Here is a 20,203-nt window from a genome sequence, read left to right on the forward strand (position 1 = left end):
CTCCCATCCCATCACAAGAAAACCAAAGGCTTAGGTTATTGTATAGTGAAAAATGCAGGTGCTGTTGCACAGCTGAAACATTAAGAATACAGTAGATTTAAGGTTTTGCATGGGGATCAGTGATGGTCCAAAAGTAATTTGGTCAGATATTACTTGGAGCAAAGTGAAGGTAGTTACACATAGCTAGATGATAAAAATTACAAATAACATCTTGTAGGATAATAGGGTCGAAGATTTTGACTTCTTTTGTCTGAGGCTGTGAGGTATTTATAACTTGTCTTCAGTGAGCTCTTTCTCCTTCCTATTTTGCAAATATTATCATGCTGAAGTTTATTCTGCTCTCAAAGATAAATCTGCTATTTAGCAAAACTGGGATACTTTTATTATATGATTAAATATTGATGGAGGAAGTTTATCTTACCAAGAAGTAATTTTTATTGACAGAAACGACAGAAACTGTTCTTATGCCAAAATGAATAGTATAAAACTTTGTTACTTGTTATTTTTCTGTTTACCAAAAAAGATGTCTAGACCATCAGAATAAACATGTTATTTAAAATGTACCCGTACCAAGATAGAAACCTATTCAATGGGGAATAAAATTATGTCTTTGTGCCCTAAAAAATAGAAAACTGGTGTGTGTTTGCATCTATTCAAGCAGGTGGATAATGTCAATTGCTGTGCTAGGAAAAGAACAAATAGAAAAGAAATGGTTCATTTCAAGAGTGCACTATTTATTCAGGGTTCCCATTTCATAACTATCTTGCCTGCTGTGCTTTGCAGTTGACCCTTTAAAGATCTCCAGCCAATAACCCATTGTTTACCTGACATCCATTTTGTCATTTTGGTGGTACAGACCCAAGTGTGGAAATCTCCCCTTCTCTGCATACCCCACCTCCCTTTGGCTGGCACTAAATCACCAAAAAAACCCCACTAAAATATCATTAATGACAGCAGGACTGAGATTTGAATGCTAATTCTATTAATGGACCTATGAAATTAGGACACTGCAAATCTAGATGAGCTGTGCTCGGGCCTCCTGCAAACTGGGCTGCCCTGAGGTTACCTGCTAGATTAAATAAGAATTGTCTAATACATTTTTAGAATTCTAAGGATGTGTAAATCAGCCCTTGTGAAGTACAGCACCAGGGGGAATAGATAACTGCAGCACTCTCTCTATCTTAACTCCTTTTTATCTAGAATCAAATTCATTTGGAGGGCTTCATACCAAGACTCTGCGATGCCCCAGGCTAAGGTGGGATCAGATCAGGCCTTCTGGACACCTTCTCTACTGTGCAATCCTAAAATATTAAAATTTCATTTATATCTAAAGGAAAACTGTTATGAAGCTGCCAGGGATCCCTAAAAGTATTTGTAGATTAACATTCCCTGCATGTTCTTGAACTTCAGAAAACTTGAATGATTTTTGACTGCACATTTTGATGTGTTTTGCTATTAATTTTCCATCTTTACTTTCAGTGTAATGTACTTTTAATTAGGCAATAATATATAATCTTCTGCTCATCAATCACTTTTACTCAAACATCTTAGGAAATGGATAATAGAGAAGAGGCTCATCAGAGACCCTTTAGAGGTGCAGCAAAGCTGGAATAAAATGCCATCTCCTGACAGTACCTTTAAGGTTTCATAAAAAGATAATGGATGTGCTTGTCACCAAAGCTAATGATCAAACATTTTCCCACTTTTACTGGATATTAAATTGTGAACTATAAAAGAAAACCCCACAGTCTAAGCAATGTAGGAAAAAGAGTCTTTGTACATTTTTTATCTCCTTTGATATCTAACTAACATAAACCTCCTTATTGCACTGTTACTTTCACTGAATAGCCACTATGCCATGAGATGCTTATTTTTACTGAAGTGAAAAGGCTTCTTTTCAGCAGAGACAGCTCTCCAGGTTGCATAAAAAGAATATAATAGGCTCTCTTTGCAAAAATACTCAAGTGAAACAAAACACTAGTTCATCACAATATCTTTATAAAGTTGACCAAAGCTTTTTAATCTCGTATGAAGCAATTTTTGAAAGTTTTAGATCTAAATTTTATACATTATTTTGAATAATATTTTTAATTCTCTTTTTAATGTTTTCATTAGTGTTACCACATGGCCAAAATAAAGAGAAAGGCAGTAAAAAAACCCATCCAAACTATGTAATGGAGACAATACAACAAAATTAGGGTAAATCAAATTAATAAATTTGACAAATCAGAGCAACAGTGAAAAAAGCAGATCTAGTTTGAAAGCAATAGGGAAAAATGATGGTATGTTATTCTATTTAAAAAGATAAAAGTATTAAACCAAAACAAGACAGTACCTTCTAGTCAATCCCAATGGAATTAGAAATAGGCAGGCATTTCCAAGTTGCACTGAAGTAGCTTTCATTATAATATATTCTCATCTCTCTCATCTCTGACCCTGCAAATGGTCAGCTGATAATTCCTCATCCCATGAAAGGTTTCACCAGGCTGCATCCTGGAATTGCCATAGCACTGATGCGCATAAACTTGCTCATAAAGGAAAGGTTGTGCTTTATTTTTCTGGCCTGTTGGGAATGTGCAGCTCCTGCTGAGAGCAGGATGGATGAGGGCAGAGGTGCTGGGCTTGGCAGAGGCTGCCCAGCACTCACTGCAGGGCTGTGTCCTTGTATTTCAGGCACCTCTTTGGCCAGTAAGAGGTTGCAGGTTGGTATCACTGCACAGCAGCAAATGTGTGTTCAGACCTGAGGTATCTTCCTCATGTTTCCAGACACACAGCAGCAAAACACTTCATGGCATAATAAGACTCATCCCCTGTCACTAATTTATCCATAAAGCTGCAACAGTCACTAAAAGAGTTAAGGAAGAGATTTTGTGACAGTGTTTGTCTCTTTGTTCTGTTTTCTGTCAGTAATGTGTGTTTTATGTGGCATGAATGCTGCAGCCCAGCACAGCTGGCTCACACAACACACTACTGAAAAATGGAATTTGGGGCTGGAAAACACGACAGAATTCTAAGAACAGCTCTTCTCTGAAGCGGTTCTGTGCAGGAGGAGCAAATACCTTCCCAGTGCCCTCATTCTTCATCTCATCACTTCAAATTATGGGCAACCAGGCTCTGTCACAAGGGGATGCCCTGCACTGAAGAGCCCCATTGATTTCAGGGCAGCTATGTGGGAAATAATGCACTGGGTGATGTTATCAGAGCTTTCAGCCTGCTGCAGTGACTTTAGTTGCAGCATTAAAAGTACCAACTGGAAAAAAAAAACTTAAGTGGTGGAACACCTGGATAAGTGTTTTCTGTTCAGTAATCCCAGACAATACTCTCAAACTAGAGGGTGACAGTATAAAAAATGCAAGGCTAGATGACAGTAAAGGTCCCTATATCCCCTTCAAAAAAATTTCATGTAATTAAAGAAAGCATAACGAGGACAATCTCACTCATGGGTTTGCTTCCATTTTGACATGAATTTTGGTCTAAAAGTTTAGGATGTTTGCCTTCCCAAGGCAGACATTATGAATGCCTAACAGAAGATACAAAATACAGACCATTTTTCTTTTTATTTATTACCACCTTTGATCCAGACCCTTGGAATGACAATTTACTGTTTCTGTAGGGACAACCACTGCCTCTTAAAGAGGAAAAAATGAGAAATTTAAAGCAGTGCTCAAACTAGAGATTTCTCTAAGTCATTATTTCTTCTCCCTGTTCAGTTTGTGAGCTTCAATACAAATGCTTTTTTTCCTATTAAAGTTCTATTAAAGTCCTGTGACTGAAAGATAACCAAGAACAAAGAGTATAAATTAATAAAATGAAGAAACAAATTCCCAGTTAGCATAAACGAGCTCTCTCCTTTCTTTCCACTCTTGAAATTGAAAGCAGCAGTAGCCAATGGTGGCCCAAAGCGTTCTCCTTCTCTAAATAAACCTTTCATAAGAAAGAACACAGAAAACAGGACTGGCAGTATTAAATCTGTCCATCATAATCTTTTCTGGATATTGAATTTTATAAATATTTTTATAAATATTTTCCGTCTTCTTAATGGAAATTAAATAAAATGCTCCTGCTTTTTACCAGGTGGATATATATTGAGTAAACATTTGACATCTCCTGTCAGCTGAGTTTAAAAACCAAACTTGTCTTCATAGGTGTCCTTTCCCAAAAAGAAGCCATAAAGATATATCTGCTCTGTCCTTCAAGGCTGTTGGACTGCTTCTGCAATGTTCCTGCTTGGTGAAATTGCTTGCACAAGATTTGCATTCAGAAAGAATCTAAAGAAAACAGGGTGTGTTTCCAATGGCTTCTTATTCAGTAGTCCCCAATTTCCCAGGGCAAGCAGTTCTCTTTTCCATCATCTTTGTCTAAGGGCAGTTTCTAACAGACTTTCATCCTCAGACTTGTTTCAAAGACAAAATTGACCAGGGAGCTCACCAGGGCTTTGTGGTTTTGTTGGATTGTTTGGTTAGTATATTTTGTTATTTTGTTTTGGGTTTGGTTTTTATTTTTATTTTAGATGCACTTGCTCCATCATTCTTTAATTTTTATTATTGCTTTCTCTTTATCAAATGGATTTCACTTTTAAGCATTTTCTAGCATTTTATTTAGAAGTAAATCTTGCATCTCAAAAAAACCCCACAGCTCCTCAAGGAGATTAGTCCATAAAACAAGAATAAACTCAGAATAAACAGGAAAATAATCTGAACTGCATCAAAATCTGTCTACTGTGGACTTAATAGTAATACTGTGAGGAACCTAATACCAAACACATCTCCAGCCCATCATGATTGGTCTGGAAGAAGATGCTACTATTTCAGCTCTAAACATTTATTGAATGATAATGATTTCTCAGTTTATTTAAGAAAAGTCAACATCTTGGTGAAATGATGGCGGATGACTCACAGAGATCACCTATATAAAGACATCTATCCACAAAAGTCTGATGCAAGATCAATAAAGGTCGTGTGTAAGGGAGAAGACAGACCTTATTTCATCCCTACATCTTCTCATGTGATTAATAATTCCTTAAATTTTCCTTCTGCCTGTCAAGCCAGGCATTTCACACAGTGGTGAAGGGATATCCAGGTTTCCCACAGGCTGGACCTCTCACCCTGTGGGATATGAGCAGGAAAGGGACGATGAGATTTTTTTCCCTATGCTTTTGTAAATCCATATCTTAATGTGACTGCAAAGGGTAGCATTCTGCTGGTACAAGGAGGAATAGGACTTTGAAAATATCAAAGTTAAAACCTGATACCTACTATGATTCTGCACAGTCCTACTCTGATGGTATCTGCAGATTAGAAAACAAGGAAAAGCAGGAAAAATTTAAACTGCTCAAACTTCCTTTTCTGATTGTTGCTCTGTTTCTCCACTACCCATTTAATTCATTTAATATCTGAAAGATAGGCATTGCACCAAATAGAGTAGATGTGTATGACTTCTACATAAACAGCATTGGTTTTACTAAGAAAACCCTGAAACCTGTTGCAGGGTTTGCAGAACATCATATCAAGTATTCACACCAATCACTGGATTCTGCTGTGAATTTTAGAGGTTTTACTGTAATAGGTCCCACTTAAAATAAAATCAGCTCTTTGACCCTTGAGGCTCAGTAAAGACCATGAAGCCTAAAGAATGACAAAGGCATGAACAAAAATGAAATCCTCCTAAGCTGATGAGATGTTAACTGTGGGTTACCTCAGTGATCAGTGTTAATTTACAAGTGCAAAAACCATTATCATCAACAAAGGGATATTAATTTTCATCTTTCAAACAACTAGCCCTTTTAAGCACTGCAATTACTAATGACTTAGGAATCAGAATAAATAATATATAAAAATAAACAGCCCTTTCAGATAACTGATACTTTCTTTCATACTGGCATTTAATACAGGAAAATATTGTTTGAGACATCAAAGACAGGCACTGGTGCAAAAGTGAAATGTTGATTAGAGGCACAGGTAGCAGATTATTAACTTCTGTACTAATATGTGTCCAGGACTTTAAGTCATAACATAATTAGAAAACAGGAGGAAGAAAACCCTACAAAATACCAGAACTTCCTTACCTAAAGTATTACATCACAAATGAAACCTCCAGTGCCAAGGAAATACACCCAGACAATAATAGTTATGATCTCTCTGGAAATTATTCAGTCCCTTGTAAAACACAATCACAGTAGACTAAATTCAAAATCTAAAGTTAAAATCCATTCTCTCCCCATGAAATTAGGGTGTCAAATTTTTAAGAAAATGAAACTGTAAGAAGACAATTACCCAGATGAGCAAAGCAGAACCGACACACTTGGGGCCTGAGCTCAGCAAATTCAGAACACCAAGAACAGAGCAATGACAAAAACCAACAACCCAAAAGAAAAGCAGAGTAGCAGACACTTAAAATAAAAGTGACTGGTCTTCAGAATAAATTGTCTGCTGTTACAGATGTTACAGGGAATACCCTCACACCGGTGTCAGTATTCTGAATTTACTGTTCTGATCTCCATTATATCCCAGGACCCAGCTCCTGCTCTCGGGAGTCTTGGCACGCAATAGTTTGGTAGAATATGCAGAAAAACCTCCTAACAATCATATTGTCTCAAGAGCTGGTGGACTTTATCATGCATGTGACTATTCTGAGAAAATAGCAGAGTAATTTTTTTTCTCATAAATACGAGGTACCATAGGGAGACCACACACCTCTACCAACAGCACGAGCACGTTCTATCAAATGTATTAGAAACAATCAAAAGTAACTCTTTCATTCTCTAATTCATTATCTCGAAAAGAAATACCAGATGTACTTGAATGACACCCATACCACTTCTCAAAACTACAATGAAGCTCAAAACAAACAGGTAAAAAGATGTTTCCGTAACATCCTTCACTCTTTCAAAGCATGAAAAAATCGTGGTCATTAAAAGTCAGTTTCTTTCATTTCAATAGCAAACCCTACCCTCTATGGCTTAAAAGGTTTTTAAAAATTAATTTACCTGTCTATGAATTAAAGCATCGGTGTTATTCACAGAAACAACAAAAAAAAAGGAAAAAAAGGAAAAAAAAAGAGAGAAACTCTTCTGCCTGGACAGTTCAGCAATGGGAATACCTGTTTCATGCAGCATGACAGCAGGCTCTTCCAGAAAATACCTGCAATCTCTTTATATCTCATCCCCAGCATACAAACCTTATATCTGACAAAGAAAATTTAAAAATACTCGATGCCTCTCTTCTGCTTATTTTTTTTTTAAAGTACATTCTCACATATAATATGAATTGCATTGCAGATAGCAGGGATTAGTGGAAAGCTGAAAGCTTCTTACCAAGCACCCCAAGGCGATAGTTGACTGTGATGACTATCACATTCCCATAACTTGCTAGAACACTGCCATCATATAAATTTCCAGTGCCTTCCATGTAGGACCCTCCGTGAATATACACCATCACAGGCTTAGGTCCCCCACTGTCCCGAATGTCTGGAAAAAACATTAAGACACATTTTATCTCAAGAAAGCACCAAAGAAGATACATGCAAAATTGTAATTTAATTTTTTTTTTTTTTTTTTTTTTTTTTTAGTGAGGTTATTTTTTTCTCCAAGTGTTTCTCAAGCAACATCTTTTACATAAGGAAATGGGCAGGTGGGCACAAGTGTTCCTTTGTGGCTTGCTTGTAACTAAAACTCCTTTTTTTTTTTAAACACTATGAAAAGCAGAAAGGAACTGAAAATGGTAACACATTTGCTCAAATGCAGTGAGGCATTGCTCTGGTTCTGACCCTGCTGAGTTGGGTGTCTTCTATGTAATGTCCACTAACATAAGAGTTTTGGCTGAACACTCCTGAAATCTCAGGGCAACGTTCTGTTCTCCTAGCTGAGGAAAATCCAACCTGTTAAGATTAACAAGATTTCTGCTTGTACATAAAAGTGTTGATTTATCCAGTCCACTAATTTGTCAAAGGGGTGTACAAACAGATGTCTTTGGGGGGGTCTGCAGTTTGAGTTCAAAAAGTACTTCAAAGTTTTTTAACACTTACACCTTGAGTTAAAATTGTTGATAGCTTCAGGGTAGCCTGATGTTTAAAGTGCATGGGTACTTCTCAGTTTCCTAAATCATGAAAAGGACTGAATATTTGAATAAATAACTGCCTGAAACAATACTGAAAAATCCCCACCCTGCCTTCAAAAAAAAAATTGCAAGACTATCAAAAGTGACATCAAAGGCAGGGAGCAGTTTTAAAATGTTAGAAGCTCTGCCATTCTCTCTGACCAAAAAATTAGATACTGTTATAGCGTTTTCAGTTTGGATTTAGGAATCCCTCCACCCCCCCAACAGTCCTATTTGCAAACAGATGCATCTACTCAGAATAAAATTTTGAATATATGAACAGTGTTACTCCTCTTGAGGAGAAGTGTTCCAATTCAAACAGTTAGTATGGGCTGATATGTTTTTAAAAGTTGGGTGTTTTCTGTTGGACAGGAAATAAATCAGCTTAGGTGTAAATTTAAACTCTTACACCTGATTAAATTGCATTTTGTTCTGATTTACTGGGTGCCTGAGTTTCTTCCACCACCCAAATCACAATATACCATAATAGTCCCTCAAAATCAAAAAAGCCAATAGCTAGAAGCATAGGAAAATTTCCCAGTGATGAACTGCTCTGAACATTCTGATTCAAAACCACTTTTTTTCGTCATTATGACAGTATTCAAGTAATTTCTCTGATTGCTTCTTTCAGCATTTGAAGAAACCTCAGATGTATTGTTTATTCCTTTGATTTGGAAGGATCTTAGTTTAGAAGCTTTCAAGGGAGCTCTCTGCAGAACTGTTGGAATTGTTTCTGAAGCACTGCAAGGAGTAGGTGGGGGCAGCTACACTAAAAACCTGTTTTTGGAATGAGTTGAAAAACAGCAGCACAGATGTTTCTGTTTATAAAAAGCTACTATTACTTTGATATTGATTCTGATTTGAAGAAAATGCCAGAACAGTCAAGATCAGAAATTGGACCTTCAATATTGGAAGTACTAGAAAAATCACTTATTCAAGACCAAAAAGATGATGAAAGGTTGTGCATGAAATTGCTTGTATTGCTCTCCTTGATTGTGCTTTTAGTGAGGGCATTCCAACATACAACTTTCAGAGTGTAAAGCTACAGAGATTATTTATCTTCACTGTCCATAGGATGGAGGTATGAGCTTCTCAGGTTTAAAATCTACACTGAAGAAAAAGTCTTTCCAAATTCATATATTGTTTCTAGTAGGTGCTTGTTCTTAGTCTATGCTGCCTTTTTTTTTTTTTTGGTACAAATATGGAAGCAATAATACATTATTAATCTGAAATCACTGTGTGACTGTTCCCAGCAGAAATTGTACGCAGTTAATTGTATGCTTGATGGTAACACAGGGGGAAACTGTCTCAGAATTCTTCTTTAATTAAAATTACATAGAATTACAGAGCACCAACTGTGAACAGCAATGAAATGTTGCTATCACTGGCCTGTATATCTGGAAAATAATACTGGAATATTTAGAAAAGAATGAGTGTCCTTTATCTGAGAAAGGAAGCACATATTCATGAATAAAAATCTCATATATAAGGAAGTTATTCTTTGAGTAATTTCTGCCTCTACAATACTGTTATTTTCTACTACTAATATCCTTGTAAAGATTACAGATCAGATGGATAAAGGAAGGCCAGTTTTCAGCTCTGCCTCTGTGCCATGTCAGAGCAAACAACAGGCAGAATGAATTTTCCTGATGCTGCTTTGCCAAAGCCATCAGCCACAGGAGGAATCCCTCCCATAAAAGGAAAGCTCTGTTTCTGAGAGTCTTGGAGTGTCTTGGGCAGACATCTAGTGCTGGAGACATCAGCCAGGGTGTGCAGCATCCAGCTGAGGCTGGTGGCACTTGGGCCTATGGATCATCCAAGGCTGTGGGGCTCTGCATGGGAAAAAGAAAGATCCCTGTGTTTTGGTCAGAGGTTTCAAATCAGTCTACAGCCAGGAATATTTGCAAGATGCGATTATTCAGCTGGGAGAGTGTTGTTTAGGTACATATGTTATTAGCAACTGAGGTTATTAAAGGATAAGATCAAAGGAAGAGAGCAAAAAAATCAAGAATTGTAATCAAGAATTGATTCCTACCTTAAAATGTTCCTCCATTAAAACTCTCATCCTTTAGAACTAAACTGGAGGAAGAATTAAGATAATACTTTGTGAGGAGAACACTTTTCTATATTAGTACACAGATGCACTTTCCAAATTGATTATTGAAGTGAAGTACCCAACTTAATGAGGTAAATAATTGATATTTTTGGTAGTCAGGTACTTTTCAAAACCTGACCATAAATGATACATCCTTCTTTTTTTCCTGCAGGCTGGTCCTTTTTATGCATGTGCTCCAGTGATCTCAGGACACTGTAGTTACACTTCCAAATGCAGATTAATAGTTATTCATGGATACAGATTAATAGTTATTTGTGTTTGTAGCTCGTTCTGAACCTGAAGACTTTAGGTGTAAATGTGGCATTTCTGCCAAGGGTAGATTTATAGACTGATTTAATTTAGTTGTGTTCTGCACTTTTGTTGCTTTTTATTAAGTGTTGCTTTAATTAAAAACAGACACATTCATCTTTTCAAAGACATATGCAAGGATGGCACTGTTAAAAATCCTTCTCAAATTCAACTCAATTCTGGTTTCAGTCACACATAAGATCATTTTTGAGTGCTGTGATTTGTTTGGATTTAAATTGCTAGTTCATAAAGCATCTGAGTAGATCTTACTGCACAGCAGAGAATAACCTTATTTATATTACATATACATTAATTTTCTTGTAATTATTTCTACTAATCATTCTCTTCTGTACCTTTCTAATATTTGTTGCATCTACTTTTTATGTCTCATCTTAATTGTGTTACAGACAATTTAGGAACAGGGCTGACTTTTATTCTATGTTTGTTACATTACACAACAGGGAACCAGGTCTGACTGTGAATATCAGTCACAATTGTCATATATAACAAAACATAATTAGAGCTTCAGTCATTCAAAACTGCTGTGAATTGGCCACGTGACTTAACAAGCATAATTTGCAGGGAACAACCAAAATGGGAAAGGAAAAAAGCCTACCTTGAGACAACTTCACACAAAAACAGAATTAGTTTAGCACTGATGTCACAAGCATTGCTTTTCTAGATGGCATAAAGAAATTGTGACAGCTTGATGCAGATTGTTAAGTAAATCTTGGGTTTTGAATGTGAAAAAAGACTAGAACAGGGGAAAATTTTAGATTGGTTAGTGTAAAACCTGTGTGTGCCCTCCATAGGATGTTATGTGGATATGTGTGGAACTCTTCCATAAGCTTTTGTAGAAAATATTTAAGTAGAGCATGGTACCAATCATTGCTACTCTTAATAATTTTAAAGCCTTTTAACAGCATTTGACCTTCCAGTTTGAATCCATCAGATGCCTTAGAGATGCACTGTCATTAATAAACTAGTGCACTTAGTCCTAGTATGTAAACATCCATTAATGCCACATTTTTAAAATGAGACATAAAACTAGATATCCTCAGACTATTAAAGTAACTATTGAGATTTTGTGAGGAGTTCCAGATACATTTTCTATTTTAAAATACAGCCTGCATCCATCAGGCTTCAGACAAATAGAATTCTCTTCCTTTGTTTGTTTTCCTACCTGTCAAACCAGGGGATCATTTTGTGCACTCTCAAACCCTTAACTACCTTCACCTGAAAATGATTTGAAATCCTGATGGAGAACTATATGAACGTGATCCTAGCATGAAAAAGGCCAAAGCTTTTACAGGTAAACATCTGGAGCAGATTCCCATTAGAGTAGGGCCTCAATAGCCAGGTAAGCAGTCATTTTAAATTATTAAAGGATGATGGTTAGAACTGCAAAAGCTGACAGACTCTTCACTGTACAAGCAATGCTTGGCAGTGCTGAAAGTAAAATGAAGCCCTAAAGAGGTACTCAAATTAAAGGTCTGTCAGAATTTTATCATGCATGTTTTCAAGTATTAATAACATCACCACAAAAATTTGACACAATTTGAACAGAGTGTCTGTGTGTAATGGGAAAATATAACCAGCACAATTTAATGTGCAAGTGGCACTGGAAGCTGTACTTTGGAGAGGGAATCAGGGAGCTAACACGGCTGGGTGACAGGGGGAACGGGAATCATGAATTTGGCTGTGTGCATCAGTCAACAAGCTCACCCAAAGTGGTCAGATCTGCGCTCCCCCAGCCTGGCTGGCTCTCTCTGAAGGCTGTAATCAAGGCTGGAGCATGTGGTTGCTTTGCAGGGCAGGCAAATGTGTTCTGCTGTTTGCTGATCTCCCAAGTCCAAAAACGTGCCACCAGTGCCAGACAGAGAGAGTCCTGCTCCCCCTCTTTCTTACCACGACAGCTGAAGGCAGATGAAATGCCAAACTTGGCATCCCAGAGTATTTTAGTAGCAATAGAGTGATAGGGGCTTGTGGAGAGCCTCAACTCTGCAATGTGCTCCTTCACACCAATGGCACTGCAGTCTGTTAAGCATAAAAGGGGATTTGTAGATGAATTCTGCATCATTAGCAACTTAAAATTTCAGTCGGTTTTTGGCTTTTTTGATTTAAAACATGCTCTGGACCAAGAACTTCCTTCTGTCAAGGAAACCCAATAGCCCATACTAGACAGAGGACCAGACTAAATTATCAGAATCATCACAGTTACAGCCTGTGAGCAAACAGCAGCATCTGTTCCTAATCTGTCTCCTTTTCCACAGGAGAAATTGAAAGGGAGGAGGGAAGAGCAGAAGCATCTATCAGCTGCAGTGCAGACCCCACTTCTGAGACATGTGCTCTCAGCAACAGACATGGTGTCTGCCTTCCTCAGACTTGGCACCTGGACTCTTCCTTTCTAAAAATGGAATAGCAGCGTTCCTGTGTTGCAGGGGGATGCTGTGAGGCTGAATGCATTAAAAACTGAGAGATGCTCAAACAGCTCTGGGGACTAAATAAGGATTTAAGATTTACAGATTGATGTGCCAGGCAAGGTGTGTATGATAGAGCAGCGGATGAGAATTCATTTGTGAGCAATCCTTCATGGATATTTCATACAACACTCACTGCTTAGAAGTCCAGTTCTGATCCCAGAGTGCATTGGCTGGTTAATGGTTTGTGTTGCCATATTTTAGGCCATGCTTAGGATTTCAGTGGATAGGAAATAAGGGTTCATAAGAGTCACTGGTTTTTGCTATTTATTAAATTTTTGCCAATTTAAATTATTACCTGACCAAAATTAAGACTAAGAAAAGACAATAAGATTAAAATATTTTACTTTTTAAATAAGTCTTGTTTCCAGACTGGAGAAGGTACACTTTGTGTAACTGCCGAGCAATTTGAAGGTAAATCTTGCATCTACACTAGATATTGCATACCTGCAGGTCAGCAAATGGGCAAATCCACCTCTGCTATAAAAAGGGAAAGCCCCAGTGCTCACTGGTTGCAAATGTTTTTGCCACTTTTGGTTTTGGTGCCTGCATAAGTTGTTCGATATTTACTGAAAACAGGTAAGCAACAGAAGTGTAGGAATGAAAGGGTTAAACAGAAAGAATAATGCATCCAGACCGGGGAAAAAAGGCATTTATATGATTTCTGACTTTTCACACTCATAGAATTTGAAAACACCTTCATTTTTTAAACAGCAAATTTGCAGATCATTAGCTGGTAATGTGCACTACTGCCTTTGGGTCTTTTGAAAACAAAAATGAAAAATGATCTAATTAAGCCTGGTCTACTGGTTGCAGCACATAGCAGAGATCCAAGTTTGATTGCTGACTCCAATGCTTGTGCTCACAAGGTTTGGACCACAGCACTGTGGTAGTGGCATGCTGATGGGAGTAGGGTTATTGAAAAGTGTTTTAAAGGGAAATCTTTTAATCAAACTCAGATATTTGAGTGGCACAACACAAAATGCTCTCCAGATGTTTGCTACAAGCAGCTGCTGTGGAAGATCTTTTTTTAGAAAGATATAATACAATAATAAAATGAGATCTCTGGATTTTTTGATGCAGAGACCATCATGGGCATTTTAGAAATCACTGGGCCTTGTCTATATAACATGGACTGTATAGCAGTTGTTTTACACCATGAACAGCCCACTCTCCCTAATGTTCCAATTTTATCATTCATTCAGTTTAGCATTCATTTTATTTTTTTCTACAGCTATTTGTCTGAAGGACTTCACACTGCCTAAAATCTACCACACTAGAAAAAGTGAAGGCTTTGAAGAACAGGTTAGCAGAAAACTAACCAGCTAAGGTGACCTTTTGCTTGGCCTCTCTCTTTCCTGCTACACATACCCAAACACATATGACTGAGTTTGTGAACTCTTCAGTTCTGCACGTGCAACAGGTGCCAGAGTTCCACAAAAGAGCAGGTTCACAAAGATGCAGGAGTTCACAAAAATGCAGGATATCTGATCCTGCTCCTCCCCTGGGAAATGCATGGTCTCAGCAGGCAGGGCTTCTATCAACCCAGCAGACATCCCAGCAGTCTTCAGTGTCTGGTGATCATAAAAATTTAAATTTTGCCTGTCTCCCTGTGCCTCTCGGAAGCAGTAAAAGTCTAATTACTGCCTGCACTCTTCTATTGGCACAGAAAGGAGAACAAAACTGTCACTTGTACGCCAGAGAAAATTAATCCCAGTCCGATAAATTACAGAGATTTATTAGTGTTGTAAATGTGCTTCTTCCCCTCTGGTCTGACTGCTGTGTTCTTACAGCCCTTCTTCTCCCTCCTGCAATTGTCAGAGCAGGAGACAGGTTTTCCCTGACATGGACACTTGCTCTCAGCAGACTGAGATCCCTCCTCTCATCTGAGCCTACCTACTAAAGCACTTTCTGACAGCAACCACTCTCTGCTGAATTTCAGTAAACTGAGGAGTCTCTTCTAAGCAGAGAAGGACTCAACAAACCTGATGTTATTAGCATCTGTCTTGGCAATTATACAGCAATTTAGGAGAGCTATTGAGGCCCACTGGGTGAATATCCCACATTTCAAATGGTTTCTTAAAACATATTGTTAAAAGAAAACAGAGCCATTTTTGTAATGGCTATTTCACTGTCAGAGATTTTTGAGATTTCATAAGAATGTCCCTTGCAATATTCTGTCATGGACTTGTGTACAACTGTCCTGACTTCATAAAGTTAGGAGGATCTGAATTGTCATAATTAGCCATGTATGGCCTGATTTCAGCTGGGATAGAGTTAATTTGTGCACTCAGGGGGAGAATAATGTTGATATTCAGTGGTTGCTGAGCAGTGCTCACACCAAGGCAAGGACTTTTCAACTCCTCACCCCCCAGCAAGTAAGCTGGGGGGGCATGAGAGGTTAGGAGGAGACAGAGCCAGGACAGCTGAGCCCAACAGGCCAAAGGGAAATTCCACAGGAAATTCCATATCCTGTGGCCTCGTGCTCAGCATGTAACCTGGGGGGAAGCTGGCTGGGGGTCACTGCTCAGGAGCTGCTGAACATCTTAGCCAGGGGCTGTGAGCAATTGTTCTCTGGACCACATGTTTGGCGCATCCTCATTGTTTTATCACAATTATTGCTATTATTTAATTTCCTTTCTGTCATATTAAACTGTCTTTATCTCAATTAATAATTTTACTTTTATATTTCCTTCCCCAATTCTCTCCCCCAGGGAGGAGTAAGTGACTGGCTCTGTGCTGTTTAGCTGCCTGCTGGCTTAAACCACCACAGGAGAGCTTTCAAAGGAGATTTCCAATTTATCAAAACCATCAAATCTTGCAAATTTTGGCCCAGCTGGTGGGCTTTCATTCAAATGCTTAACATACAGATCTAGTAGAGGATCATAAATCAGTCATAAAATTGTGACAAAATCTGTGTTCAATTATTGGGTAAGAAGTTAAATGCTCAAATTTGCCTTCCTTAATCTTTTCTGGAAAGACTCTGTGCTTCTGTTTAAGTTAAGTAGTTGATGCTATCTGTGATGAAAAGTTTCTTGGTAAAGAGCCTTTCAGCCTACGTGTGAAGTTTCATCTGGCCAGCTTCCCCCTGCCACCCCAAAAATTAAGAGAGAAGCAAGCAGCAACTCTACCAGTCCTATATGGTAATTTGTTTTACTCATTGACCATAAACCACACAAAGTGTGTGTTTAAGATTCAGAACTCTGAAGCACATCTACTCAAAGGGAGGAGACTGCTCAGGAAAAGAGCCCCTTGTTACCATTTTCATAGCCCTGAAAAAATATCAAATCTGCATAGCTTCATGATCAACAGACATAATTTATGAACAGAATAATGTGCTTGACATTTCAAACTTTTGATTTTACTTGGTAATAGGGTTTTCTAAGGGTCAGCTCAAGTAGATCAGCATCTTTGTTTGCTTGCAGAAAACAGAAGAGATGAGGTTTTTTTTAGTTTTAGTTTAGCTCCACAGAGCTTCACCAACAGGCAATGCTGCCTCCCTTCTGGAGGGAGGTGGGGTAGCCCTTAATATTCATATTTGTTCATTGCAGCCTAAATGGAGATGGGTTGGCATTTGGGGAAGTTCTGTTGCTTAAGAGACACTTTTAAAGAGTTTTCTGAATTTTTTCCTTTTATAAACACAATATTTTCTAAGTTTATCAAACTGAGATCAGTCAGTGAAAAAAAAGAAACATCTTTGTACTTGGTGAAATACATAGGGTTAGAAAACATGCAAAAAGGTGTACAAAGAAACTTTAAAAGAGTGTTAGTTTAAATAGTATGGACAAAATTCAGTCAAAAGGTGGGATGCAACATATCAAAAGTCCATTTCAAGAAAACAAAAACCCTCCTTTTTAAATATTGTTACTGTTTTGTATCAAAACGTAGAACTTAACAACATTCTTTCTTTTAAAAAATTAAAAATATATATGTATAACAACAAGCAAGAAGACAAAACACATCAAAAATGGGAATTAAAAAAACAAAAAAACTCTTCAAAAGAAGACAAGAAGTCAAAAAAAGAGGGGAGAAAAAAGATTTTCAGGGATCCTTGTCATGCAAATCAGTTTGGCGGCAAAAAATACCTTCATCTTCAGCACCGTCATTATCACCTAAATCATCTGTCTGTTTCTTTGTAAGGGGACCTAGGATTAAGAACGGAGAAAATGGAGGAAAAAAGACAATTCAAGAATATACAAGACTGAGGAAAAAAAGCAGTGAATATTAAATTCCCACGGACGTCTCAAGAAAAACATTTTCAGGGAGGGAAATCTTAGTTTATAACAACCCATTTTTCATTAAGTTTTTCAAACATTACAGCAAAACCTTCCCTCGGGATATGGCTATTAGAAACATCCTGCACAAGAAGCAGAGAGTGCCCAGTGCTTTATTGTTTTTAAATGAAGAATCAAAGCTTGTTTACTAAAAGCATACCCCGCCATAGACTGTAGTTATCCACTTCATTTAATTGTTTTTTCCTGTTGCTGTTATTAGGAATAGTGGAGACAAGAACTGCCAAATTACCTCTTGCACTTGATGCAATAAGGTGGTTAATAAAAGGCTTGACAGTTGGTTAAAACAATATATTCTGTCAAATGCTAATTTACATTTCTAAATTCAACCATTTAAGCTCATGCTTTATATAAAGATAAGCACAGGTTTAATTTTGGGGTTTTTTTGACACATTCATCACATTCTCTTTCAAATAGAACTGTAGATATCCTTAAAACCTTTGACTACCTGCTGAGATATTTGTAAAGAAACATGAAAATCCATATGTAAACCAGAAACTAGAGTGAAATCCCAGCCCAACTGAATACAATGACTTTTGCCATTGATTTCAATGGGGCCAGAGTTTCATGCAAAAAAGTTGTATTGAATTGAAATTTTAGCTCGGGCAAAGCACCCCGGTTCATAATTCCTTATCTCCATGAAAGGATGATGAGACAAAATTCCTTTATGCCCAACACCTGTATTATTAACAAGTATTTATAGATTTGTCATGTTTTCCAATGGGAAAAATGCCCATTCCTTTAGTGAGAAATAAAAATATACACCAGAAGGAAAGTCAAAGGCCATTCTGAAAATATTTCCATGTCATATATTTTACACACTTACGCACAAACAAAAGACAGTTGGAACTCAGCATTATCTTTCCTTTTTTTTCAGAGCTCTCTCATTTCCATGACATTCTGTAATTTGCATGCGAAAAAGCAATCAGTAGAAACACAGGGCTAAGTAACAAAAAAAGAAAAAGCCAGCCAAGCACAGAGTAGAAAACAAGAACTTCCTCATGCATAAAATAGCAATAGACAAAAACAACAACAAAAAAAGAGATGAACAGTATGTGTTGATATTTGCAGTAGATGTAGGCAAGAGACATGCATTAAATCTAAGCACTGTGGAGTATTAAAACATTTGTATTTAAAAAGCTCTCTGTTATTTTACAGGATATTAGTCATTCAGCATTAAACTTGTCTTTTATAGGCAAAATACCATGTATTTGAGTGATGCATTTCTTAAAAAAAAAATCATAAAATGTTTTTACCAGGTGCATGGGTTTAAGAAACAGAAAAAAAACCATGAAGTACCACGAGACTTTAACTGTGAATGTAGGAACTGCACTGTATTATTGAAAGCCAAAGCTCAATACCTTAATTCCTGCATCAGTCAGGAGTATAGTTTTTAACTCATTCTAAATACAGAACACTGGAGTTATACATCATAAAGAAAAGACAAGCATTTTTATAATCACACCTGTAACAATCTCTCTCTTCAGTTGAAAGCCTTGGTGAAGCAGATTTTTCCTACCACCAGCCCTGGACATAATCTTTGCAATATTTGGTATCTGGATAATGCTCCCTGATCCAAACACACACATTCAAATATCTCTCTGCCCAGCATTTTCATACCATAACAACTTCTAAAAAAATAAAATCAGAAGAATAAAACCTCTAAGCAAAGAATGACAATATTTTCATGATGGGTTTTCAGCATAAAGAACAGGGAGGGCGAATTTAAGAATGGTAAGAGCTGGGTACTTAAGAATGGAGATGCAGACACAGGCAAGGATATATATATTTACACACACACACACACACATGTTCTTTGTAGCTTCTTATATTTTGAATTTTAAGTCACCAGAAAGGGACAAAGTGACATCTGGAAAGGCAAACAACACACATTTCTCTAAATAACTTGCGTAGAGATGGGCAATTTATTTTCTAGATGAAACCAAGACAGTTTATGTTACATTTTTTTAATAGCTGGCCTTTGGGAGGTATTTTGTGTAGATCATGGTTCCAGACCTCAACTTCAATTACAAAGTGCATCAACCATCTCCATGTAAATGTCTGGTCTCATACCATTTCTGATTTTATAACACGGTAAAGCACGACTGGGGCTAGCTTTAAAAATAACCTGGATAATTTTCATGTTTATGCAGTTCTGAGGTTCTCTAAAAAACACTAAAAAAAATAAATTAGACCATCTTCCTTAAAATCATAGAATTGGTTGGAAAAGACCCTTAAGATCCAGCTCAGGTATTAACCCAGCACTGCCAAAGCAGCCACCAAGCCATGTCCCCAACAGCCACACTCACACATCTTTTAAATACCTCCAGGGATGGTGACTCAACCACTTCCCTGGGCAGCCCGCTCCAGTGCTTGACAATTCCTTTTTGCAAAGGGGCTGACCTATTTTTAAGTTGTCATAAATTAAACATGTTTTTTAATATAGCCATAGCTCTGTTTCACAATCCGAGGGCTCTGCTCCCCACATCCCCCGAGCAGGAGGACTCATCCCTGTGGAGACACGTGGCAGAGCCACCAGGCACCACTCACAGAGCCTGGGAAACAGATGAGAGATTATTTCTCCCACAAGTTCACTCTGGTCTGCAAATATAATCTATTGCATCTTCAGAGAGCTTTTCTGCTTCCTGGAGCTGTAATGCTCTGAGTCCAAAAACCAAAGCAGAGTTTGGCCCTCATGTAGCAGGCATGAACCTCCTCATATTTTATCTAAACACAAAGAGGTGCTGTGAAGATTAATTTATATTTTTTTTAATTGCTGGGCAATCCCTAAAAGAAGCATCACTCAAGACCCACTGTGCACAGGGCTGTCTAAAAGGGCAAAATCAAGGGTTCAGCCTGGAGAGCTGCGGGAGGAGGCAGAGCCCTGTTATGATCTGTGCTGCCTGCTCCTTGTTCAGACACTTTCTGAAGTCA

At 37.7% G+C, this 20,203-nt stretch overlaps 1 protein-coding gene across 5 annotated transcripts in view; it reads right to left on the reverse strand.

Moving 5' to 3' along the window:
- Window positions 1-20,203, reverse strand: part of NLGN1 (neuroligin 1) — a gene marked incomplete at both ends in the record, with an annotated part of 288,923 nt that overhangs the window by 177,200 nt on the left and 91,520 nt on the right. For 3 of the 5 annotated variants that reach the window (XM_084212652.1, XM_084212651.1, XM_084212650.1), the window contains 2 exons: window positions 7,313-7,465; window positions 17,063-17,122. In XM_084212652.1, coding sequence (XP_084068778.1) covers window positions 7,313-7,465; window positions 17,063-17,122 — 213 coding nt within the window. The remainder of the gene's footprint in view (window positions 1-7,312; window positions 7,466-17,062; window positions 17,123-20,203) is intronic. The other 2 variants (XM_084212653.1, XM_084212654.1) reach the window with 1 other exon arrangement.

This window comes from Fringilla coelebs (assembly GCF_963513975.1).
Source record: "Fringilla coelebs genome assembly, chromosome: 10".
In the NCBI taxonomy this organism is placed as follows: Eukaryota; Metazoa; Chordata; class Aves; order Passeriformes; family Fringillidae; genus Fringilla; species Fringilla coelebs.